Genomic DNA, 27,572 nt, shown 5'->3' on the forward strand with positions numbered 1-27,572 from the left:
GACCAAACAGTTTTCAAAACACTACATATATATACAGAAAACTAAACAATACCAAAGTTACCAAAGACGGACTTCAACAATTAAGAAAAACTCCTACCGTATAGGCTGCTATGAATGCTCAAACAGAATGTGATATAATTGGATCGATAAAACAAACAGCCTCAATTAATACTAAGCAAAATACGCAAAACAAATATAAAAGACAGCAGTCATTGAATTACATAATCCTTAGTTGAAACAGGCATATAAAACTTATGGCAGGATTACAGATATTTGTAAGCCATCTACTCTCCTCATTCTTGGGACAGTTGTGTACAACATCAGAAAGGACATGTCACAGTTAGCAAATTAGCATACAATTAACAGTATAACATTCATCTTGAGAGTTTTTGTTTGAATGACGTTTATTTGACATGATATTATTGCACAAATATCATTTAGGGAATTTTTATTTCATTTTGATATTTTTCACAACTATACTGCATTAATTCTTATGTTATGGATAATAATATGAACAACTGTACTGTAGTTTTTTTTATTTGATTTTAATTTTTTCACAGCGCCAAATAGAAAGTGTTTGCACATAAGTTCGGTTTTATGTGGGAGGTAATTTGTTACATCCGTTTATGTGGACATCTATGAGTGTGCACATGATATAGATGTATCGATAATTTTATCACACTGTTGTTTACGAAGCACCTCAAATTAGAATTACAAATGTATTATTTACGTAGGATAAGAAACCATTCGGTTTTTTTTGTAACTTTATAGCATTCCATATTTCGTTTTGTTATAATTTGAGATGCGTCGGATAGAAATCGACCTTATGCAAATAAATGTCAATACTTTTGTTAACCTTTTATGGTTGAAGAAATCTCTATGCAAAGTCTGTAACTGTTTGTAAATTGGGTTGAAATAAGAACCCTACAAAACAGACCATAATTTTTTTTTTCCGTATTTGAATGTTCCAATATTAATCAAAGTCTCATGCATGAACTTGCATAAGGTCGATTTCTATATGACATAGCTCATTATTGTCAAAATAGAACCAATATTAGTACTGATAATAATTACAAAAAATGAAGCGTACTCTTGCAAAAATAAATAACAAAAACGATAAAATGACAACTGAAACGTTCTCAGAATTATTACCTTATAATGATATTGGACACCTTCTATTCTGTTTACTGGTCCTTATTGTTTTTTGGGCTTTCCTAACTTAAGCGGAGACTGTTCAATAGCTTTATTTGGTTTCTTTTGTAAAGTGCATTCTGAGGTTCAGGTAGATGCAATGCTAGGCCCAGTTGAACTTAATAACTATCGTGATTTGTTGATATTCGCAATATCTTTAATTTTCGTGTATACTTAATGTTTGGTGGCATTCACATGTCAAACTTAACGTCTGTGAAATCGTTGTCCACAAAAAAACTGCAACTCCTATGTCAAGCTTGCAATTCAGAACATACCCTTGAATCTCAGAGATACTTAGCCGAATAATTATCGAGTGTATTTATTGAAGTAATCCGTGATGATGTATACAAATGATAGCTATTGTATACAAATGATAGCTATTGTAAGCCTAATAACAGATTAAATTTAACCCTACTGCTCAATCATACATTGAATATAAATGATTATGCAATGGCTTAAAAGGGTATACACGTTTCAAAGTTTCCATATATTTCCGTAAATTGGTTTTAACTTGTTAAATATTAAAAACTTAATGTTATTTATCTCTTTTTCAGTCGGTTTTACATCATGTGGTGGAGAAATTGCATCTGAGAGCAGAATTAAGTTTACATCTCTGAGATCATCTCATGGTATTAATGTGACATCTTCGTATGACGAAGGACGGTTTTCTTCTAATAAATCAGGATTTTATTTAGTGCTGTCTAATATTCTCTCAAATAGCCAGGATGGCTATTTCATTCGGAAGAATGGTAAAGAAATAGCAAGAGCTTGGACACATTATAGTGACTCGCTTGTCACTCCAAGATACACTGCCCCACTGGCCGCCTTCATGCAATTGTCTTTCAATTATGTTATTACAATAGAAGGCAAAAGTGTTGATTTTTCAAGCTGCCTTACAATAGTACAACTTTAAAACAGCAGAAATTGGAATACATTGTAGAATATCAGTATCTGAAAGTTGAGATATAACTAACATTTGTTAATCAGAGCAATCATAAGCAGAAAATTTCAGGTTGATTATTCTTAAAATTAAAAATTAAAAAAAAATCAAATTTTGTGCGTCTTAAGTGTTTTTCTAGAATAACCTCTATAAGGAATGTTATTCCCTTAACATTTCCGCACAAAAACACCAAGGAGTGTATATGGAATCATATATATGCAGATGTCATTTTGTCTGCTTTATTTAGATCGGAGATTGATTCCTGTAGATTTCATGTGGACAAAACAGGTGACGAAAATTCTAGATATTAAGGAAAAGACATGCAATATTAAAAAATGGTTGTCACTTATTTTGGATAACCGATTTAACTACCAGATTAGATTGAAGTTATCATTAATTATAAGTGTCTTTTCAATATATATATATATTCATATATACAATTTTGAATATTCCAAATTATTTGATATATAATTTGTATTACATGAACATAAAATTTGTCAAAGTTAGCATCTTTTTCATTTTAAAAATTGTCGGGCTTTCCTGTTTTTGTAGATTTAATTCTACAAATAGTAAATTGTGACTGAATATAATGATGTTTGTTCATGAAAAGATTTAAGTTTCCTTATGTTATCATAAATCTGATGTTTGACAAAGGTTTCACTTTCCTGTTCTCTGATATTTTATATTAAAAATCTCATTTTTTGCACAGAAAAGAAAACTTTTATCATTCCATTTTGTAAGTTTCCTCATACAATCATGTTTATGAAGTTTCGAATAAACTCATCAACGATACCAAGGTTTAAATTGTGTAAAAAGTTTAAAAGGTCAAATCATTAAGGACCCAAAACTTCGATAGGTTCTGCGAATTACAGCTAAGAAGAGTTAAATAAAGCAACAGCAGTGCACCGATGTTCAAGTCTAGTAAATCTTATAAATAAGACGATTCTTGGTAACAAACAAAAAACAACTGAATGAGTCGCACGAACTCTAAAAGTAGCAAAAACGGTTGCAAAGCTCTGATTCCTTTCACGAATTTAGCTATACTTTTTGGACCTTTTGGATTATAGCTCTTCATCTTTTATATAAGCTTTGGATTTCAAATATTTTGGCCACGAGCATCACTGAAGAGACATGTATTGTCGAAATGCGCATCTGGTGCAACAAAATTGGTACCGTTGATTTTATTACTACCACTGGGTCGATGCCTCTGCTGGTGGACTATTAGTCCCCGAGGGTATCACCAGCCCAGTAGCCAGTACTTCGGTACTGGCATGAAAATACGGATTTTTTGTGTTATTAAAATTTGCTGTTACACAATATTAAAAATTATTATAAATTAAGGAATGTATCTCCCTCATGCAAAGCTCTGATTCCTTTCACGAATTTGGCTATACTTTTTGGACCTTTTGGATTATAGCTCTTCATCTTTTATATAAGCTTTGGATTTCAAATATTTTGGCCACTAGCATCACTGAAGAGACATGTATTGTCGAAATGCGCATCTGGTGCAACAAAATTGGTACCGTTGATTTTATTACTACCACTGGGTCGATGCCTCTGCTGGTGTACTATTAGTCCCCGAGGGTATCACCAGCCCAGTAGCCAGTACTTCGGTACTGGCATGAAAATACGGATTTTTTGTGTTATTAAAATTTGCTGTTACCCAATATTAAAAATTATTATAAATTAAGGAATGTATCTCCCTCATGCAAAGCTCTGATTCCTTTCACGAATTTGGCTGTACTTTTTGGACCTTTTGGATTATAGCTCTTCATCTTTTATATAAGCTTTGGATTTCAAATATTTTGGCCACGAGCATCACTGAAGAGACATGTATTGTCGAAATGCGCATCTGGTGCAACAAAATTGGTACCGTTGATTTTATTGCATCGACGGGTCAATCATATCCTGTTGTGCATGATGCATAAATAGCCCACTATACGAATTTTAAAAAAATGTGTCACAAATCCAGAAAAGGACACAAAAGGGACCAAATAAATTATAGATTAGTCATAAATTTGTTGGACAAGTTTTTGTGTAGAAGTTTATTCCTGCCAATACATCAGTTTAGTGTGCACGAGTGTAAAATATCAATCGCGATCTGTAATCGCCGTACGATTGAAAAGTTGTTAAGTGCTTGAAAATGGGAAGTTAACAATAGGAAAAATCAAGTATCACGTTAATCACAGATTCAACAAAACTAGCATGCGATAGTACATTATCTTGAAATAAAATTCACGAAAAACTAAGACATTTTTAATCAGTTAGAAAATGTCCATCTTTGATTATTCCATGAGAAAATTGCATATTTTGATTGGTCGATAGAATACCTGATCGATGTCATCCTAACATCTATTTGCAAATGCAGAATTCATATTCAGATGCAAAACATGTTAAAGGGTCTAACGTCTTAAAATCATAAGGACATCATTTCTGTCAATGGATTTAACCCTATGGTATCGTATTTCTATATTCGTTTTCAATCTAAGACATATATATATATTATACACATCTGAACAATTCATTATACACAAGTTAGTATTAAGATTTCATATAAAAGCATTGGTATATTTGAGCTGAACGTTTGTCCTATAATAAACATAGATATAGGAAGATGTGGTGTAAGTGCCAATGAGACAACTCTCCATCTAAATAACAATTTATATAAGTAAACCATTAGAGGTCAATGTCCGGCCTTCAACACGGTGCCTTGGCTTACACCGAACAATAAGATATAAAGGGCCCCAACATTACTAGACAGTGTAAAACCAGACGAGAACACCAACGGTCTAATCTATATAAAAAACGAGAAACGAGAAACAGACAGTTTTTTTTCAAGATAAATTTAATCTTAGATCGAGTACAATTGAGTAACCTAATACTACCAACAAAAAACGGTTGAATTTCAGGTACTACGACTGTGTAAAATAATTCTGCTCCAAGTTTGACATTCGTCGTACTGCCCGTGTAGTTACAAAGTTGGTGATAAGTATCTGCTGGTAGTGTCAGATTCAATAAACGAATTGCGGTAACTACAATTATAACATATTCGTGGTAATCTCATACATTACATAACGGTCAATCAATTCGTAATAACGTTATTTTTTTACGCAGTGATGACTACTGAAATGTTATACAGATCAAAAATTAAAGTAGAAGGTGCACATTGGCATATGTTATGAAGAATCCGAAAAAGTTTGATCGAAATACATTAACCTTAAATTAAAGTTTATTCTTTCATCCTGTAATTGTGTTGCATTTTCATTCAAATCTTTTTCTTTTATGATTTTTTTTATAATACAACGACGATGTTATTGTAATGATATGACAATAATGACTTATTTTTATTAATTTACCTCGTGTGTCTTCCGCCATCTCGGATTGTTTAAAGCATTAAACACCTGTCCAGTTCTCTAATAAAGTATGCAAATATCGAGAGAGGAATTTAATTCATTTGTCTGAATTTTGATCTGAATGAAAACAATTTAGTGATTAATCATATTCTTTCCAACTATTATCACAAATACGGAAGATTTTTTTTCAACTCTGCCATAAAAGGAGAGATCACTCAGATAATATAGGTTTTATACTGGAATGTGCAACGAATTTATTCATTTTTTCCCGTGAACCTCATGTTTCTTTTATACTTTGAAAGGCCATTATGAGAGTTATCGTCCATAATTCCATCTAAACATGCTTCACATTCTATAGTTTTTTATATATGAAAAGAAGATGTGGTATGATTTCCAATGAGACAACTCTTCACAAGAGAAACAATGACTCAGAAATTTATAATCTAAATTTTTGCAGATTATTATAAAGAATATCTAGATTATTTTTAAATCTCCTTTCTTACTTTAGGATTGTCGAAAAATACGAAAAGTTTTAACAAGACTAAAACGCTACCAAACTTTAAAAAAAATACAACAGTAAACATAACACAACATTGAAAATTAAAGACTGAGCAAAACAAGACATAACAAAGTTAAATGGTGATCTCAGTGATCCTGAAGGGTGATCAGAATTTGCCCAACTTGTGTCACCTACAAGTTGAGTTTACTATGTACATAAAAACCTTGTGATAGGATTGATTTGGTAGGTTACATTTGAGGAAAAAAGAACGGGGTTATATGTAGAACATATACTGTAAATAAAACCTGATATACATGATATTCAATTTCAATTAGAAGTAAATTAGACATGACAAATTCATTTCTTTAAGAAGGTAGAAGTCGAATAAGGGAAATTACTCTCACAACCATTAGAACGTTTGTGTCAAATATTTGTCATTGAAAAATTCTAAGATTCAATGTTATTATTTCAAAGTTGTTTCAAGTGAATGTTTAAAATACATTAATGAATCTCCATCTGTACATTGAACAAACACATGACTGATTTAAAGAGTTATTTCCCTGAACAAAAGTCTACCACTTTAAATGCAGATGGTTTAAATGATCCTAATATTCAATCTCTTGGTTCCTGTGAAACCGATAAATGTTATTATTCAACACTATTTGAAGCATATTTCATTATCAACAATTGGTTGAATGTCTAAACTGAAAGGCGACACGTTTCTGCATCACTCGAACTAGTGTTAACAATGTTGTCCCCATTATGTTTGTTTGTGGATTCACATGGGCGAGTGATGTATCGATAGCTGAGAGGCTTACCTTATTCACCCTACCGATATATGTTCTTGTTAGTTTTATCAGATCCCTCAGCTTTATTTTTTCACTTTGCTTCTTTATAATTGATTAATGATAACATAATTATATGTTAACATATGATAATTGTCTTGGTTATTTGTCATATAATATGGTACATGGAGCGGGTTTTTTCCAAGTTTACTTAAGAATGTACAATGTACCTACTTATATGTGAAATATTGGATTTGAAATTGATACTATACATAAAAAGAGCATTAGGTAAAAAACAATTAAGCTAATACCAAATATAGTTTATGAAGCTTTTCGTGATTTTGTTTTAAATGGCAGGACAAATGCTGATTCTGTCTCTAATCTGATGAAAAGAAATCTTGAATATGCTTCAATTCGGGTAAATGATCTTTATGAACTATTGAAGTCTTATATGAAAAGAAAAATAGGTGATAAGGGCCAAAAAAACTTTACTCTGCATCGTAGTATATTTTTTTTACAATAATTCCGAAATCACAACTGTGTACATCATTTAGGTACTGTTTATGGTTTGTTCTTATGCTGTCTAGTTGAAGTTAACCAAAACTAAGATTTAAGGTAGAAAATGAATAAAAAGTAGGTGCTGTTGATTGCATACCTGGGAAATTTCTCTGGAAACATTGATAGCGCTCACCTTGATATATGTGCATATTTAACAACGGACACAGATGGATTTATGACAAAATTGTGTTTTGGTGATGGTTATGTGTTTGTAGATCTTACTTTACTGAACATTATTGCTACGTACAGTTTTCTTTATTGCTGTTTACCGTTTTATCTCTATCTTTAATAGTATTCATGATAATAACCAAAAACGGCAGAATTTCTTTAAAAATTACAAATTGGGGGCAGCAACCCAACTACCAGTTGTCCAATTCATATGAACATTTCAAGGCAGATAGATATTGACTTGATAAACAATTTGACTGTTTTCAGATTTGCTCTAAAAGATTTGGTTTCAGAGTTATAAGCCAAAATCTACATTTTATCCCTATGTTCTATTTTTAGACATGGCGGCCATCTTGGTTGGTTGGCTAGGTCAACGGATACATTTTTTAAACTAGATACCCTAATAATAATTATGGCTAAGATTGGTAATGTTTGACCAAGTAGTTTCAGAGAAGATGATTTTTGTAAAAGATTACAAAAATGTATGAAAAATTTGAAAAAAAATAAAATATAAAGGGCAATAACTCCTTCAGGGGTCAACTGACCATTTTGGTCATGTTGACTTCTTTCTGTATCTTACTTTGTTGAACATTATTGCTGTTTACAGCTTATCTCTATCTATTATAATATTCAAGATAGTAACCAAAAACGGCAAAATTTCCTTAAAATTACCAATTCATGGGCAGCAACCCAACAACCGGTTGTCTGATTTATCTGAAAATTTTAGAGTAGATAGATCTTGACTTGATAAACAATTGTACCCCTCTGTCAGATTTGTTTTAAATTATTTGCTTTCAGAGTTATAAGCCAAAATCTACACTTTACCCATATGTTCTATTTTTAGCCATGGCGGCCATCTTGGTTGGTTGGCTGGATCACCGGACACAATTTTTAAACTAGATATTCCAATGATGATTGTGGATAAGTTTTGTCAAATTTGGCCCTGTAGTTTCAGAGGAGAAGATTTGTAAAAGTTAACGACAACGACGACGGACGACGACGCCGGACGCCGGACGCCAAGTGATGAGAAAAGCTCACTTGGTCCTTTGGACCAGATGAGCTAATAACATGACGGTAAAACAAGTAAACTTTTACAACACGCTACATAGTACTTGTGATCGGCTAACAGTTAGAAGAATCTAAATGCTGGGAATAATCAGACCTCAATGAAAGTTTTTGGAATTTAATGTCTTCATCATTTGAAAATTAAGCACAAATCCTCCTATTAGGTTGTTTAAGTATTATACCCTCATAAAATATATGAGAGGAATTTATCCCATATAATGCCAACAACTAGTTTCAGAAGAAATTTATTTATTTCTGATGCCAACATCCTTTGAGTTAATCAATATTGAAACTAAGAGACATAATCACCACCCTCAAAATGTTTTGGAGTTTGTTTGCTAAGCCTCTAACATATGGGAAGGTAGCTTTTACTGAAAGTTTCGTTAGATCTACCAGGTCATGTAAATAGACAATAAATAGCTGGAATGCTATAACTATACATTATCACTTTATGCATGTAATACTCAGAAGACGTATTTATAATAATCTTAAGGAGTACACAACAATCAATATAATATACCACAGTTGAACGAAGCACCGCAACGCAGGTGCGATCAGTTTAAAAAAAATCTAAATTATATAATTAGTTTTCCCTTTTTCGAATGATTAAAATAAGATTAAAAGGACTGGACTGGAGTTTGTTTGGTATTATGTTGTTTGAAGAAAATGTATTTGTATATAAACATATGCGTTTGATGAAGAAATTTTATCTGTAACATATCAAATAACCATACTTTAATATGATTTTTTTTTGATTTTTTCATACGTTAACTTGTGATTTCCATATGCATGCATTACCATACGTTCATAGGGTGACTGGTATTTTGGAGTGAAGTTTATTTATAACAATGAAGGTAATGTCAAAAACATACATCGCTAATTTATGTATAATTTATGTCAAAAACTGTAATGCCTACCCATGTTAAAACTACAATAAAGTATAGCTGGCATCAATTATTTCGATTCTGATTAGGACAATTACGGTAATTTCTATGTTCGCTGTGTATAAGTGCACCGTAGTTGTTTTGGCTCTTCCATCAACCTTCCTGTCGATTTTTATCCAACTAGTTCAAACCAGTTTAATTTCGCAAAGTTGTATTTCTAAAATTCAAAATTGAAACAGAAATGAACAAATTAATTTATTAACTAAAACAATATTTGTGTCACAATATAACAGAAAAGTTATATTACAACAGTCTTTTCCTTTGAGGTCAATTTCTGACACGCACATTTCAAGGCAGTTGTCAATGGCGGTGGACGCACAAGGAGAATCGGGTAGGTCTTTATTTACTAAATTAATCGTAAATATTCCGCCGGTTAATATTGTAGCATTGGTAAATATGTTCATATCTGATAGAGGATTCCTTGATAAAGTTGTGCTGACATTCGAGACTTGGCAGGAGGGGCCCTTTGACAGAGATCCATTTATACGTGCGGTGGCTACACCTTGTAAAGTTGATCAAAGCCAAAGGGCACACCTTTGTGTGCATCAGACGATTTCAAATGTTGTATTAAATGATGATTAAAACTAATACTGGGCGACAATCTTGTTGCATTTGTAAAATGGATTGGAAACCTTGGTGGTATATTGGTAATTACGCCTATTTTTTTTTATAGGAGAATGGGGTTCGATTCCCTGCTAGGGTCAATCCATTTTATCAGAAATATGAAACAATTTTGTCATTTCAGTACAACAGTAATAATAACCTATACTTTATTCTATATTTTATCGTCGGAACATATGTTTCAATGAAATTATTATATACAATGACATGCCTTTTTAACGGGAGAGATGAAACGTGTTTTTCAGAGGGAGGGGTTTTGAAATTAGAACAGCCAACATGAACGTTGTGGTATCTAGGTCAAATATGTCAATTACGAATTGTAACACATTGTTGCCATTGTAAAAGTATTAGTAACAAAATGTGTATCATTTTATTGTTTGAAAGTGTTTTAATTTAAGGAAATACATTAAATGCATACCAATTTGACGAAATTCATTTTTCTGCCGTAGTCAATATACGCATGTGCAAACTAATTTTATTGGATAATAAAGTATGGTTTCTTTACAAAGCTAAAGAAGCACGTCATATTAGAATTAAAGATTTAGCATTCTTGATGAAAAGTAGAAGATCTAGAAAAATCGAAAAAAACACTTATTTTAAAGATTTTTTACACATATGTTTCTTTCTATAGCTACATATGATGTATTTTGAACATGAACATTGGAGACTATATATTGGTAAGAGTCTGATTCGGCAAAAATTGTTATCATCGAAAAGGGCCAAAATTAAGTTAACATAGTAACACGGCTTATCATTTTATACGCTTGTTAGTCATCTACATAAAACCAATGAGCTCGAGTATGTCGCATAACAAAAATTTAAAAGGCTAAATCAAATTCTTAGTTGAATTGCACTGTGGACCAAAATGTCCTTAATGACATTCTCATAAAATAAGAATAGATATGTTAACCATTTTTTCAATGAGTACAAAGTCATTTCATCACAACTGTATCTTTATCATTAATTGTACAAAATATGTTAAAGTGTAAAGATTTACTATAAATATTTATTAGATAAAGTTATCTAATCCGTTAACTTAGTTATAAACAATATAACTGCACACATACTAGTATTTAACTGGCAACTTATCTGGGATTTTTATGTTTCTTACTTAGAGAAAACTTATTAAAATGTGGAACTTTTGGAAAATATTAGCCATTTCATTGACTTGCTATGCTGGATACACGTTCTTGATTTACTGTAGTACTGGCAGACCTAATAGTGGAAGTCAGTACTTAACTACGCGTCATTATGTACCACTGATGGACTCCCTTTACGAAGAAAAGCAAGCACGGTATCAATTGGAACAAAGTGTTGCAATGCTTCAAACGAAAATAGATGCGATGAATAACAATGGTGGACATCAGGCGATAAACATTACAACATATATTCAACAATATATTTCCCGTTTAGAAAAGCAGAAAAGAGCTAAAAGCTGTCCAGACCAAGGACACCGAGATAGCTAAATTAAGTACTATAGTGACAGATTTAGAACTAAATTACACAAGGTTGTTGCACGATTCTTTAGTGACTCAGGCAAATTACCACATACAGAAACTGGAAGTAGAAAGATTAAAGGAAATTAAGAATTTAGATGTGGTTAATGATTTGCGGGAAATTAAAGACGACATTAACATGTTAAAAGCAAGTAATCGAGCCAGAAGTGAGGATATTCTTGCTTTTTTTCAATTTACAGGATCAGCAGTTGACACTAAGATAAAAGATTTGAATGACAAGTTGTCTCGGCTAGAAATGTCTCAGAATTTGATATTTCTGCAAGTTAACTCAAATGTTAAGAAGGGTAAGTTTTAAGATTTTTACATAGATCAGATTGAGTAAAATTGAGAATAGAAATAGGATATGTATCAAGGAGACAACAACCCGACCAAATAGCAGTCGACAGCTGAAGTTTACCAATGACTCTTCACTGCAGCGGGAACCTCTCGAACCCTGAGGCGTGCTTCAGCTGCTCCCCTAATTAAAAATGTATACCAGTTCAGTGATTATGGTCATCATACTAAACTCCGAAAAATATATATATATGACTTACAAAGTCCAGAACCTCCTGATCTGGTACAGGCGCAAAACACTGGTAATGTGTGTATCGACAGAAAAAGATGAGTGTAAAGTGTCGTTATAATTATTAACAGACTTTCTAAACATGCTTTTAACTTACAAACCAAAACGAGGTACATAACTTCAAATGCTTAATGTTCTCGCCAATTAAGTATACGTCATTCTTTGTATCTCAACAGTTGTAGTAGCATTTATTTCTTTATGCAATTTTGCAAAGACGAATTAAACTTTGTTACATGAAGTGATTTTAGGCGTTTGCTTGTAAATAATTGGGGAAAGATTTTTTCGAGTTCATTTTCATTTGGTCTTATTGTACGTACAAAATTTTAATCGTGGAATCATCTTGTCATAATATCAATGTCGATTCTTGAATAAAACCCTCTTGAAAATTTGTTTCTTCAAACGATTTTGTTACTGAAGCAGCAAATTCTGTTGGTCTTTAATGGCCAAAAATTAAATGTGTTTATATTGCTAAAACTGTTTTAAACCAGACATACCCAAATCAATTAAAACTAGGTCAATTGATTTTTGTCAAAAGTCATGACAAACGATTCATGCCACATATTCTAGACCTATTGAAACAACATGAAAAAAATCAAAAGCTATTCTTTCTTAAGATAAAACCCCCATTGACGATAATTATAGGTCAAACAGATCAACAAAAACAAAATACAAAAATTCCGGAAATAATATATGCTTATCTTTAATTAGAGGGAAAACACGATTGGGCAAAAGACGTTGATTTGTTTTATTGATATACTCATCATAGATTATATGAATTAGATTTTGTACGCCTGACATTTTTATCCTCTACAAAAATACTAATTATCGACACTCAAATATGCAAAAGGAAAACAGTCCCCAAATAATTCAAAATTGAAGAGCAGTGGAGGCATGGTGTCATAAAAAAGACGTATTCTTTCTGAATGATAAACATTAAGTGATTTTCGATGAAGGTAGAAGATTTTGATGTTAAAGTAAATTTGAACCGTAAACATAGTAAACACATGATTTATATAAAATACTGTAAATATCAAAAATTTAATCGAAGCATGCGTCATACCAAATTATCGTGATACAGACACTATGATACACCGATGCACATTATTAATACAATTCACATTGTCTTGTAAAATATCTTATTCGTAAACACATATTAACGGATCGTGCATGTTTTGACAAATACGATATATCAGCGACTATTCACTTGTGATCAATTTATTTAGTTCTCTAAAAAACCGACTATTTTATCATTTACATTTCAGTTGGATTTACTGCGACAAATGGACATGTCATTGTAGGTTCTTTTATAGTATTTCGAGATATATCAACAAGCTACGGACTTACAATGTGTTCTGAATATTCTGGTGGAATTTTCCGTGCAAGTATTCCTGGTTATTATCTTATCACGGTTAATATCTTAGCTAATGCAGATGCAGGTTTTAGTATTTGCTACAACACGAATGCTATTGTTTTTGCTGTTGTTAATTGGAACGGCAAAGATAAGGGATTTCACTCGGCAACAGCATCAGCTTTTGTAAAGGTGTCCGTTGGAGATACAGTTAGTGTTGTAGGATTCCGTATCGACCAATTGGAAAGTAGTACAAGCTCCATGACAATTGTAAAGATCTAGTTATTATGTTTGTGTGTGTGTGTGTGTGTGTGTGTGTCTGCGTCTGTGTACAAAATACAGATTACATTATTAATTGTTCTCTTTTACATTGAAAAAATAACATTTAATTCATTCTAAATTGAACAAATTAGATCTATGCTCGTTAAATATCCCGGAGATATGCTGTTTTTATGCAGATAGTTTGATACATTGATTGAATAATTAATCTGTTGATGTTTACGTAACAATTAATAAAAAAAGAATAATTTATATTCAGATGGTGAACATGTTAAAGGGTCATAAGTTTTGAATGCAAACATTACATGCCATTATTATTCTTCAGTTCGTAAACGTCATATTATATGATACATATATATTCCTTTAAAACTGAGCTATATTATTTTTCATAAAAATCTGAACAGTTCAATAAACGCAAGTTAGTAATAAGAGTTCCTATCAGAGCATAAGTCATATTTGACCTAAACTTTTTTTATGATGAAAATGTTTTACATTGAAATAAGATATGGAATAAAAATAACAAATAAATAGTTCCCCCAAGACTTAACTTAATCTTATATTAATTATTCTATTTACTTTTAATGTGGTACTTAACACTTCAGGGAGATAACTCTGTAAATTCAACTAAACGTTTTAATTACGTTGTGTTGTTAATGGCATAATAAGCTTCTCAATGATCAAAATTAAGATTTGTCAAACTGCTATGTAACCAGTGTAATTTTTCTAATAAATTGGTTGGTTCAAATACTTTGTGAAAATTTTATTAAAATTAAACGAGTCAAACTAATTTAAGTAAAGGTGTTGGGTACACCCTTAAGTTCCAAAAAAAATTAGGGAATTACACTTGTACTCCGACTGTGTAAAACATCTTGCTCCAAGTATCACATTTATCGTACTGCTCATGTAATTAGTATATTCTTGGGGTATCCGACACATGAAAACAGTATGAATTGTATATATAAATTCTTAACCCTGTATGTGAGCAGAGATGAACACTGAAATGTTTATTCAGATTAAAAGTAAGGTAAAAGGTGCACAAAGGCATGTGTCATGAAAACCCGAACAAATTTGATCAAAATACGTTAATCTTTCATCATGATTAGTTTTCAAATAAATCCTTTCTATTATGATTCTTTTTTCCGCCGTTTTGGATTGAGAAAGGCGAAATCAATCAGTCTTTGTGCAAATATTGATTCAAAAAAATATTTTTATCGAATTAAGACAATTTAGTGTTTTACGATATTTTTTAGACATGATTATTAAATAAAAATTAATACACTTTTATTAAGACCTCCTTTCTAGCTTTAGAATTTATGAAAGTATGAGTTTCATAAAATCGAAGAAACTCCTAAAACACATACAACAGTATACATCAGACATAACAGATAATTAAAGACTGAGCACAAGAAACCACTGACTGAAAATCCGGTAGTGATCTCAGAGTAATCACAGTCTTCTAAATAAACTTGTGTCACATCTAAGTTGTGTTACTCATCTAATTACCAACCTTGTGATAGGTTTTATTATGTAGGTCAACTTCGAATAGCCTTGGGTTTAAAGATTCGACGATTGGAACCTATACAGTGTTATCAGAGAAATGAGTACTGTACACAATACCTGCGATACCCGATTTCAATACGAAATACATTAACGTTAGACAAGTACATTTTTTTTTATTGCAGATGTTTTAAATGTCCATTTGTTTGATGTGTATTATCATTTGACTTGGAATTCAGTATTTTTGTGATTGTACTTTTTAAAGGCAATTTTGTGGTGCATGTGAAACCTACAGGCTGACTATTTTTTTCATTTTTTTCTACAAGACTTTTTGAAGCATATTACAAATATCATAAACTACAAAGAATCGTCTTTGAAATACCCTTTTACCCATCGTTTCGAGTTAAATATCTCAACTAATGTAATTAATCACAATTGATGACACTCATGCATATTCATGCATTAAATACTGCATAAACTGCGTTGTGCACCCATCCAAAACAAGACAGTCTATGCAGACACTACATTGTGTCTGGTTCATTATCACGGATTGATTAAACAAAACGGTATTAATGTGTCTGAAACCCAAAGGCGACATGTGTTTGTATCATTATAACTTTATATATGTTACAGTGAATTTGTGAAATCATGGATTTTGGAAAATCCCTGGAAAAATAAGTGGTTTTGTAAAAATCAGTATGTGCACAAAGCAAACCTACCAAAAGCAAGAGAATAGCGCTTTGACTCCTGTTTTTATTTACAAAATTCACCACAAAGCCTCCAACACTGAGCAAAAGTTTTTGGCTACTCCCTTTTCACTAGTACTTGTTTGGGTGAATTTAGTTCGGGATGTGAGTTTTTAATAAGTTTAAGATAATACGATAATATGAATATATGGTGTGATTGCCAATAAAACAAGTCTCCACTAGACACCAAATGAAGGGTAACAACTATATGTCACCGTTAGCAATTCATCCACTGGCAAATCCATTATTGGATAGCAACTATGAAAGGTCTTTTAATGACAAATGTAAAACAACTGGGACATGCAAATACAGAAAGTGGCTAGATTACACATGTTTTTAAAGCCAACTCTAGCATCGGACAGTGGTTTGACAGCACAGGTATGGAATAAAATAACACATAATTTGAAATGTGCTTCACTCATTAAATCTACATTTATATAAAGCACAGTTTACTGCAAACAAAAATGCTTAAGAGAAAAGTATAGATCTCTGAGTAATCACTATTACTGAAAGATAGTTGAAAGCCATTTAGCTTCACTATTTTCGTATGCTTAATTACAACTTTGACTGATAAGTTCTTTAACCATGCAAGAAATAGTAAAGTGCTCTAAACGATAAGTGTTAAAACCGTAGTTATTCTTACGTTTGATGTTGTATACCACAACCGTTCTTGGTTTGACTACAAAGAGTAAGTTTTTTGCGAGTCATAAAGAAGATTCCTACCATGTATTTGATACATTAATCATACACCAAAAAATATCAAATGTAAATTAAGAAAAAATAAGAAAGAACTCCGTGGAAAATTCAAAAGTCCATAAACAAATCATCAGCTTCGCAACATCCATTTTTTTATTTGCTTTAGACTTTAGACTTCTTGATTTAGGATATGATTGTCTATTTTAGTTGCGATATTTTCGTAGAAAAATCTTCTGTCTTTCTGTTCCTAAATGACCACTTTAGTATGAAGTCGTGTTATCTCAGCTTCCCTGGTACATTGGTATGCAGATGACTATCAAATATAATTTGCTTTGCAGTGAGATTTTTCAGACGGAACATATATGGTTGAATGTATATTGACATGTTTTTCGGTGGTTGTCCACCATTGTCATTCGATGCATCTATTTGTGTTTGAAGTGTTTCAACAATTTGCTCAAACTGATGTTGTGCCTGCTTTTCCTCGGCCAATGAAATCATTAGTTTCAAATATTGACTTGTGGTTATATAGTGATTCTCACTATTTGGACCGACAATACTACTATACAGCAGAAATGTAAAATCAGCCATGGGTAAAGCACTGATAAGGCTAATAATTTAGCTGCCCAAAGGTTTAGCATTTTCTTATCTTCCTCAGAATGTCAAATACAAATGATAACTGGACAAACATGATACAGCTAAAGACTATACCAGGGCGTTGTTAAATAAACCCCAAAAAAAAACTATAACTGGACACGTTATCTGAATATTCCAAAACTTATTTTACGTCTCCTCCTGACAGAATTGTTTTTCTACCGACATACAGCGATCTCGATGTTATATTGTAAATACAGGTGTTTCTCAAACCACTCCTCTTTTAGGGTGATATATAAAATTTATAGAAATTTAATTTTGTTGACATACTCTTTCCCAGTTATGATCTTTTTTGTTCGTCTCGTAGAGACATAACTTGGGAATGTCACCAGTAAATTTATATATGTATACAAGTGACATTCAAATCTGTGGGAGTCCTAAAGTCAAGGCAAGGGCAATACAAAATTTAAGTGAATGTTTAAACTCTTAGAAGTTCGGGGCATATCAACGTTGAAAATATGCCACACAGCCATTCGTTTTGATCTTTTAAAAATATAGTGGTGCATATAAACTTTATATTCTAGGATATATTTTTTTTTCAAAACTTCATAGTAAAAGTGGTACAACTTTAGCCATAAAAGTTGTTCCTATGGGAAATTGCATTGTCGATATTTACAGAAATGCAACCTATAATATGACTTCCTGCATGACTATAAATACAGTATATAAATAGTACAGTTTACAGAAGGAATTCTTAATATATAATTATATTAATATTACACACAGTGAAATGTAAATATTTTTCGTTGTGTCCGTACGATAATTAGTTATCAAAGGTACCAGGATTTCAATTTAAAACTCCAGACGCGCGTTTCGTCAACATAAGACTCATCACTGACGCTCAGATCAAAACAGTTAAAAAGCCAAACAAATACAAAGTTGAAGAGCATTGACCCAACATTCCAAAACATTATGCCAAATACGGCTGAGGTAATCTAATATGATTTACTCTAAAAGATTTTGATCATTATGTTCTGATTTATCCGTAGGATAATATGATTATAGATTTTGAAACATTCAAACTAAGAGTATTATCAAAAAAGAAGTGATTTCGAATATATACATGATATAACTGTTGCGACATTTTAATACAATTTAATGAATGAACGTAATAAATTTTGAATTTTGATCTGGCGTAGAAGCATTTTATACGGTTATAACAGTTATATCATGTATATATATTAGAAATCACTCCTTTTTTGATAATACTCTTAGTTTGAATGTTTCAAAATCTATAATCATTTTATCCTACGGATAAATCAGAACATAATGATCAAAATCTTTTAGAGAAAATCTAAGAGAAAAACACATTGCAATTCAGCCGATAAAATCAGTGTCCACTAGATATATTTAGGCTAGGAATACTTTTTACTTTTAGCAGATCTGAAATTGAGATCGTAACTTTCATTATTATACTGTACTAGATGCATATTTTAAAACTAAATATCTCTCGATGAGGATTGAGGATTAAAAATTTGAACATCCAAGCGTTTCAAACAAAACTGCCAAAAGATATCCCATTTTTTATTTAGCTGAAGCTAGTCAAGAAATCAGAGCTTTGAATGAGGAAAATATTTATTTTCGCGTTAAATAATTTCGAAAGTTTTTTTTTACAGCAAATTCTTTTTTTGATAATCACTAAAAGTATCTTCATGCCACTACCGAAATACTAGCTACACTGTGTGATTCAATTAACATCATTCGTCGTTGCAAAATTATTATCAAACGTCATAGTTTGCTTCACATCCTATTTTAAGAATAAGCTCAATTATCTCATTTTGCAATTCATTCTTTTATTAATTATATCTGTTGTCTAAAATTCTAGTATTACCCCATTCATTATAAAAGTACAGATTTTATTCTCTTTTACAATCCAAACTAGTTTTGTAATTAAGTAAATTGATAGTTACCAATATTTATTTTACGTCATCAAGTGTTTTTTCTCCATCATCAATTAAGGAGGAAATGTGTTTTTGAATATTTGTAACTCAATTGACCATGTTTTCTTTATTTGTTGCTTCATTATCTCAGTCATTCCTCATGTTATCGTTTCTCTTTAAACATTAGGGTACTGTCTCAGGTGAAATGAATAGTACAGACAAACGTTTCTGCATTCAATTTAAAACAATTAGTTAATTAGTAGTTTATATTGTTGCTAATTTAATGAAGAAGTCTAATCCTTGTTTTGGATGATGTTGATTAACTAACACGCGTTCTTGTTTAATAAAGAATCATTATCGTAATGTTTGTACCATTATTATACCAATAATGAATCATTTACCGTTATCACTTTTTCACACAAAAGTAGTGTACCTTCACTTGATATAAAGGAAAAGAATTCAACTTATCTTTATTTCATCGTATTACGGTACATTTCTCCGAACATCAATTATTTGAAAACATAGGACTGGTGCTTTTGATAAGGGAAATATGTTTTTAATGTTGTGTCTTGTATCGGTAGTTACCATGGTATTAACCATACCATATACAGTACTTGCTAGACCTTGTTCTAGTAAAGACTGTTTGGAAGTTCGAATGCCGTTACAGTCCGATAACTTAAAGGCTCCGTTGATAGCCGAACTAGACGTGTCAACTATGAACCAGCAACTGAAGGAATACATCGATGACAGCATTAATTATACATTCACTCACAATGTCGAGAAGGAAGACCTCAAATGGAAAAATAATATAACTGGATATTTCGGTAAGATTGTATTTCTATATTGTATATCCATTAACATTTCCCTAGTTAAGATTGCTGACAGAAAAACGCTGGTTTCAAATTCTCGAAAGCATATTTTAAAACAGTTTAAAATTAAGCTACTGTGAAATCAAATTAGATATTATTTATATACTGACATCATATATGTAAATTATATAAGAGTGATACAAAATTTTTGATAATACGAATCTGATTTGATATTTTATAAAAGAGTTGGAAAACATACCAGAGGCACACTCAAACTTATAAATCGAAAATATATTGGCAAATCGACAAACAATACATACGTGTACGCAGACATACTCCCCGTTATAATACATTACGATAAACGAACATCTTATTAGAAAAACAAAGTAAAATAAGATGTTTATATAGAGTTATCATGGTTATGGCCAAATAAGATTGAAAATCAAAGAGAGTGATCTGTCATTTAGTATAAAGCTGTTATTAGTGACAGACATAGAAAATGATGAATGTATTAAAAAATCAAAATGTGCTTCTCATAATAATCTGTATTTTATACAAGCAATTATAAGTCAGAGAAACAATCGCACATCAGCTAACTGACCACTGCACATCAGTAAGGACCATATCACTTTCGCAGAGACCTTCGTACATGATCATCGCCTTCAGCGTCCCTTCGCACATTCGAGTTCTAAATATACATGATAGATATAAACTCAATATAGTATATTTTGTATGAAACCCATTTAGACTATTTGTCGGTTGCTGAAGTTAAAACCTGCTGTTGTTGAATTTTTTAACATTGTCTTTGGGAGGGAAAAATGTCACTTTATAAAAAAATCATTCTGTTCAAAACAAAAAACAGATACCGTTTAAGACAGCCTTATATCTTGACTTACATATAGAAATTGACAATGCTAGTTGGCTAAAAACGAAACTGTACGACAACAGAGATGACTTCAGCTTCCCAATTGGAAAAAAATGTTCATTTCTATGTAACAATATTCCGGCAGCGTCGGCATACAGAGGGCTTTTATTTACTTTATAGAAGGTTGCTCCTCACAAGGTATCGTTTAAATTAAGAGCTCCAAGTGGTAAAATAGAAATCATTCCTTCGTTTCACAGATGATAACGGATATGTTCTTAATGTCATAAATACAATCCAGTCCAATTTCCCCCCAAATCAACTACCTTGTTAGACTTACTACCGGGTATATACGGAAAAAAACACACCATGGGTGCCATATGTTGAGCAGGATCTGTTTACCCGTCCGGAGCAGCTGAACTCATCAACTAATGGCCGTTAATTACCCTTTGGTATGTTTTGCCTATCGTTGGAGTAGATGTTAATTTCTAAAACAATGTCGACTTTTAGTTGTAAGCCGACAGAGGAATGTGTTTATCGATCTATGATTTGATTGGTGTCAAGTTTCAACGATTCAATCATTATGTTTACCAATGCAAATTATAACAATGAAAGGACACCATTTATATGCTAATTCAAAGAAAAATGCTTGCAATTTCTATCGTTATGAGATAAATTAAACAGATTTCAAAAAAAGAAGCGACGTTTTTTTAATCATAATTTGCTGGTTTGCTAAATGTAAATTGAGCAATGTGATTACGAAAGGAAATACAAAACGATAGGTGGACGAAAGCGATGTATTTATAAAAAGAAGATGTGTTATGATTGTCAATGATACAACTTTAAGGTCACCGGACAACTTTCAACAATGCACGGAACCAATGCAGCATAATTAGCTACAAAGCCCCTAAATGACATATGCAAAACAATTCAAACTGAAAAACTTTTAACTTGATTGAAGGCGCCAACCCTCTTCTAAGATGGAACAGTGATGTAACAGTACAGCCTCAGAACAAACTATAAAAATCAGGTGAAAAAGTCCTTACTCATCAAATGGATGGATGCAAATACAAGTACAAAAAAAATGTGCATCTACATGATTTAGTAAACGTTGACGAAGGATAATGTATCCCAACAACAAAAAACAAACCGTACAGATCTGAATGCACGCAGATCCTGAGAGCTAGTTCTAATCATATAACAATATGCATATTATACAATTACGTTTATACTTTAATTTATCTTATTTCAGAATCAGTGATTGATTTAAAAATGTTAAACTTGGAACGAAGAATAATAGAGCAATCAAAAGCATCTGAAAATCTGCCAGAGGTAGTTCGTGAACATACACAGAAAGGTAAGCTGTACCATCAATGCAATTTCCTAACAACTCACTATTAATTGATTAATAAATAATTCATGGAAGTCATAGATTTTTTGGACCTTTACACATGGCCTGAGCCGTAATATTCGAAGGAGTAGGGGCATTAAGACCTGGTTTTGGCCCTTGAAAATTAAATGCTTGATAACTTTTTCAAATTGGCAAATAATGTTTAGACATGCATAGTGTCAAAACATATAAATAAAAAAAACATTATGATTCGTATGTGATGACGTTACAATTACGTCATGATATGTACTACTTTCTATTTTCATATCTGTTGTGGAAACATCGTGCGCAGCCAAGAAAAAAAAATTTAACAAAAATTATTATAATTTTTGACAATATGTCACCAAATTTAAATTGTTTCTTGGGTGAGCACATACTTTTTCAATCTAAAAAATACAATTTGATGAAAAACAAGGAAAATCACGATATTTTAAAAAATATGCAAATTAAGGTACCAGTCTTGTATTTTAACAGTGCATTTTTTTCTGAATTTTTTTCTGAACTCAATTTATTATGTTTGATTATAGGTTTATGTTGAATTGAAACATATATATAGACTTTTAAAAAATCTTGCATCTTTTGGTGGGGATCAATCCAGAAAAGTGGAAGGATATCATGTTTACTGGAAGTGGTGCGGCCTAGTAAAAACAGCAAACAGAAGTAGAAAAAAAATGTTTTGACTTCAGGATTACGTAACTTTTTATTCCACTTTTTTTTCGATTAAATCACAATTTTACACTGGTACATACATGATATGAATATGATTTTTTTCTATGTAGCATTTTTATTTTTTTATTTTCAAAGATCAGCTGTTTTACATGAAAGCCTATGAAGCATTCAATTAAAAGACTGCAACCTTAAGTCAGGATTTGTTGCCATGGTAACTTGTTCAATGTCAAAAATTGTTTTGTTTTTCTGAATACCTTTTACCTTAGATACTTCTCAGTAATTTGAAAATATGTACGATAACTTTTAAATTTGCGGTAATTTTTGGTCCAAATAAGGGCCTTATTGTCCCTATCCTTTTATCCTGAGCGTTAGTGAATATCACGGCCCAGGCCATGTGTAAATGTCTAACAAAACTACGGCTTCCATGGATAATTTCGATTCTTATTAGACAAGCACGGTAATTTTATAACTGAATGTAAGGTTAGATTGCCGTGGTAATGCTGTTATAATGTACCCTTTTCAAGACAAAAGCTACACATTTCAAATCAATCTAAGTCTTGCTTAAATTTTTACTTCAAAACTTGAAGGGAAATATGTGTTTAATCCTCATTATTCATAACCCAAAAATGTTTTTCGTTTCCATGTATTTACTGTCAAATTCACAGCTGACATGTCGTAACTAATGAGTGAGTCGTTATGCTGACTTGCTGATACCGACAATTTTTCAAATTATGCAATAGAAAAGAAAAGGAACAACAACTGCCTCAAAACCCGATGTTAATGAGATATTTCTAGTATCCGATATTAGGTCGTATGCGTCACGGAAAACGTTCAGCTTGACATGTTTCTTTCGTATGATCTAATTTTTTTAAATGACGTTAATAAGTCAAGTTTATATACGAGATTTCATGGAATTTATATTCTTTCATTTTGTACATTTTTAAAGCTCTTGTGCATTATTTATTTTTATCATGCATTAATAGGAATAACGATTCTTTTGTTTCTTTCTAAATTTCAATTTGAACGCAACGAAATCAACATATCATTTGCAAATAATTTACGAAACATGTGAATTTACGTGAGAGGTAAATAGTAACAGCAGTATGTTATCTCTGAGTCTGTGATAGTTATAGATATATCGAGAATATTATCACACTGCTGTTTATTAAGGGAAAGACGCAGGCATAATAGTCACTGTTAGAATTATATATAAATGTGTCCTTTGAATGTTTCATTGTCTTTTATATGTAACAAAATATTCATAGTAGTCGTCCAACCTCTACTCTACGAATAATTTGAACAAACAAAACCAAAAAAAAAATGGAGATAAACAAAAAGGGAAATTGTGTTGTTTACTATGTCAAACGACTCTTTATTGTTTGTGAATGACGATTTGTATAATTACACATATGTACATCTTACAACTAGTATACAAAGAGAGACAACTTAAGATGAAACATGTTCAGCAAGATAAGACCTAGAAATATTTCAACGTTATCGAAATAGTGACGTTCCCCGTAATGGTATTTTTTCATCTTGTTGTTTTTTGCATTGTTATATCAACACATTACTATTAGATAGTAGGTAGAAAATAATAAACCAAAATGTTCAGTAATATGTTTGATCAACAAATTAGTCACAATACCAAAATGCTGTTTCAATATACTTATTTGAATTGCTGAGTCATTAGTTAATGATTTGCAACCAATTTTTGGGTAACAATAGTTGAAAAAACAACTATTTATATCTCAAAAAGGCAAGTTAAACATGATCTACAAATAAATCAAGATAGCCGAAACTGTCATTAAATTATTAGTTTGAGTTATTGTCGATGATATTTAAGAATTGAATGCTTCTTTTTGTAAATTCATTGGGGTGTAAAAGCGTTGACCGAAGTACATTTTGTATGAAGATCTTCATTCTAAAAATGTGCGCACGGCAACGCTTTTACAACCCTATGAAGTTACAAAAAGAAGCATTCAATACTTATAATTACATTTTTTTAGCTATGATCAAGAAAAAACGAATTTTATATTGTTTTTATTTAATTCCCCTGTGTACTTTATTGTGGGACCACGTGTTATCATGAATGAAAAGTTTTATTGAGTGATACAATTGCTTACCGAATAACACGTGATGTGCTGTTAGCTAATCAGAATAAAGTATTATCATGAAACATACATCTAATGTAATTATTTACTCATATTTATGGGAAACAATATCCACCAAAAAACCAATTAGCATAAATAAGGAAAAAGTAAAAGAGAATGATTTGAAGAAATATTATTCCGTTCGAAATGTTTGTTACTTTCTCAAAAGAGTATAAAAGTAAAAAAAATGTGTTTTTCCCATTAAAATGCAAAGCTCACTAAAATATATCCAAAACAAAGTCATAAAGGTGTATAATTCTTTACATGATTGAGAGACCATTTCAATTATAAATTTGTCATTCCAAGTACAAATCGAATCTTGTACGTTTGTCTATTTGTCTGTTTGTCTTTTTTAGCCATGGCGTTGTCAGTTTATTTTCGAATCATAAGTTTGAATGGCCCTTAGATATCGTTCTCCTCTCCTTTCAAATATTTGTTAAAAGGAATGGTTTATTTAATCACATAAGAATGAACAAAATTAGTTGCTATGTGATGGTGTTCGAAAATGCGCTAATTTAACAATTGCTTGGTGTTAAGCATGTAAAGTATTACTGTAATGTGATTAGTAGTATGCCAATTAAAAGTGTCAACATCTAATTCACTGCATGTAAATGACTGTACTATTTGGCAAAACAAGGTTTTGATAGTACTTTATACATTTGAATGATACAAGATACATCTAAGTACCGAATGTCAATAATAATTTTGAGTGAACAAAACCCGCACTAAATGTTTATGTAAGTTGTAGCCAGAAAAAAAAATCTTATAAGCAAGTCATATACAAAATTTCATCGCAGCAGCCGTGTACTTTAAAGATAATCAAACAATATTTAGCATAGGTTTACGTTGAAAGATAAATGCTGGGAACATTTGCAATTACCCCTGTGACAGTTTTACAAACTAAGATGCATCTGTGATTTAAGTAAAACGCGTAAAACAAAGAACGTTTTTTAAACGAAGTATAAAGATACATTCTATCGCAATCCAACAAAACCCCATTATGGAAATTGTAACTGGTTATATTCCTGTTTATCAATAACCAATATATAACTTTTACACGTATATATACCTACCAATGATACGGAATAACTACAAACATATATTGAAAGTTGGATGTCACCATAATGCTCGATTCTAACTCTATGCACATGCTGTAAGGTTACATGTAATGCAAAAAGCACATTACCAAAAGTTATCATCATTGATTTTATACCTTTATATAATACTATATTGGATATCGCTGTAGACTTTTTTCAGGATACCTATTGCAGTTTAAATATTGAAATTGTTTTCTATTTCAGCTGGATTCACAGCGTGTGAAGGACAAATGAGATCTGACGGAAGAATACAGTTTACATCTGTTAAATCATCACATGGTATTTCTATGATATCTTCGTATCGCGATGGAAAGTTTATTGCTCCTAAAGCAGGATTTTATCTTGTGTTATCGAATATCCTTTCAAACAGTCAACAGGGGTTTTTCATACGAAAGAATGGTACGGAAATAGCTATGGCTTGGTCCCACCATCGTGATTTGAATACAATTTCATTATACAACGCTCCTTTATTAGCGTTTACGGAATTGTCAGTTAATGATGTGATCACTATTGAAGGACAAAGTTTAGATCATTCAAGCTGCCTTACAATAGTTCAGCTTTGACATATCTATATTAAGAGCTTAGAATGAAAATCTAATGATACGCAACATATCTAGAGTAGAACATTCATGAGTGAATATGACATAATATCAATAACAAACACTGTACAATGTCAACTAGATATTCAAATCTTTTAATTTTTCGCATCCGATTCACAATGTGTTTGATGAGTGTAAAATACGTTAGTTAATAGTATAGGTGGATACAGTCTTTTCAATTGTTTGTGAATTTTGGCCAGAGAATAAATATCCCTTTATGTAAAATCATGCACAGTCATCCATTTATTATTACAATACAAGCCGTAGAGCAGTAACGAGTAATTTTAGTCTGCACATTGTATATCATTCAATAAAGTATTCCAGAATGTTTATCTGTTTGTTCTTTTGTTTTTCATGTTTGACTGTGTGATTTATCCATTTTTATATCAAAAATCTCACCTTGGTCTTTGTGCATATTCAACAAAGCACACTCTCCAACATTATAGACGGTAATTGAATCCTTGGCAAACATTTCTGTTTTGCTGATCTTGTACTGCTGATTATTTAGCCAGATTATTTCACAACACAAAAGGGAAAAACAGGAAAAAATCCTCATTTAGGGGCAACCACTCCCATACAGTCTTCTTACTATAACATACAAGTTTATCTCGTTTGTAGATCTTGACTTGCTGATTGTGTTTGTGATTTGAAAAGTCTTTTTATCTATTATATTTTTTATCATAAAAGGAAAAATGC

General features: G+C 31.5%; 2 protein-coding genes across 2 annotated transcripts; both read left to right on the forward strand.

Annotated features, from left to right (window-relative positions):
- The first annotated feature begins 254 nt into the window (after window positions 1–254).
- LOC139503249 (uncharacterized) lies at window positions 255–15,041 on the forward strand. The gene is made up of 4 exons (XM_071293009.1): window positions 255–339; window positions 1,746–2,092; window positions 11,538–11,925; window positions 13,466–15,041. The coding sequence occupies exons 1-4, from the start codon at window positions 255–257 to the stop codon at window positions 13,831–13,833; spliced, it is 1,188 nt and encodes a 395-aa protein (XP_071149110.1). The 3' UTR covers window positions 13,834–15,041.
- A 4,564-nt stretch (window positions 15,042–19,605) lies between these two features.
- On the forward strand, window positions 19,606–27,206 carry LOC139502796 (uncharacterized). The gene is made up of 3 exons (XM_071292378.1): window positions 19,606–20,124; window positions 22,224–22,328; window positions 26,482–27,206. The coding sequence occupies exons 1-3, from the start codon at window positions 19,851–19,853 to the stop codon at window positions 26,838–26,840; spliced, it is 738 nt and encodes a 245-aa protein (XP_071148479.1). The 5' UTR covers window positions 19,606–19,850; the 3' UTR covers window positions 26,841–27,206.
- The last annotated feature ends 366 nt before the right edge of the window (window positions 27,207–27,572 follow it).

The sequence above is a fragment of the Mytilus edulis genome, chromosome 14, assembly GCF_963676685.1.
Source record: "Mytilus edulis chromosome 14, xbMytEdul2.2, whole genome shotgun sequence".
Classification (NCBI taxonomy): domain Eukaryota; kingdom Metazoa; phylum Mollusca; class Bivalvia; order Mytilida; family Mytilidae; genus Mytilus; species Mytilus edulis.

Excerpts from the sequence above, each read along its gene's own strand:
- LOC139503249 (XM_071293009.1), top strand. The coding sequence starts at position 255 with ATGGCAGGATTACAGATATTTGTAAGCCATCTACTCTCCTCATTCTTG. Across the intron at positions 340-1,745 it reads ATCAGAAAGGACATGTCACA|TCGGTTTTACATCATGTGGT; the intron begins GTTAGCAAATTA and ends TCTCTTTTTCAG. Across the intron at positions 11,926-13,465 it reads TAACTCAAATGTTAAGAAGG|TTGGATTTACTGCGACAAAT; the intron begins GTAAGTTTTAAG and ends TTTACATTTCAG.
- LOC139502796 (XM_071292378.1), top strand. The coding sequence starts at position 19,851 with ATGTTTTTAATGTTGTGTCTTGTATCGGTAGTTACCATGGTATTAACC. Across the intron at positions 20,125-22,223 it reads TAATATAACTGGATATTTCG|AATCAGTGATTGATTTAAAA; the intron begins GTAAGATTGTAT and ends ATCTTATTTCAG. Across the intron at positions 22,329-26,481 it reads TCGTGAACATACACAGAAAG|CTGGATTCACAGCGTGTGAA; the intron begins GTAAGCTGTACC and ends TTTCTATTTCAG.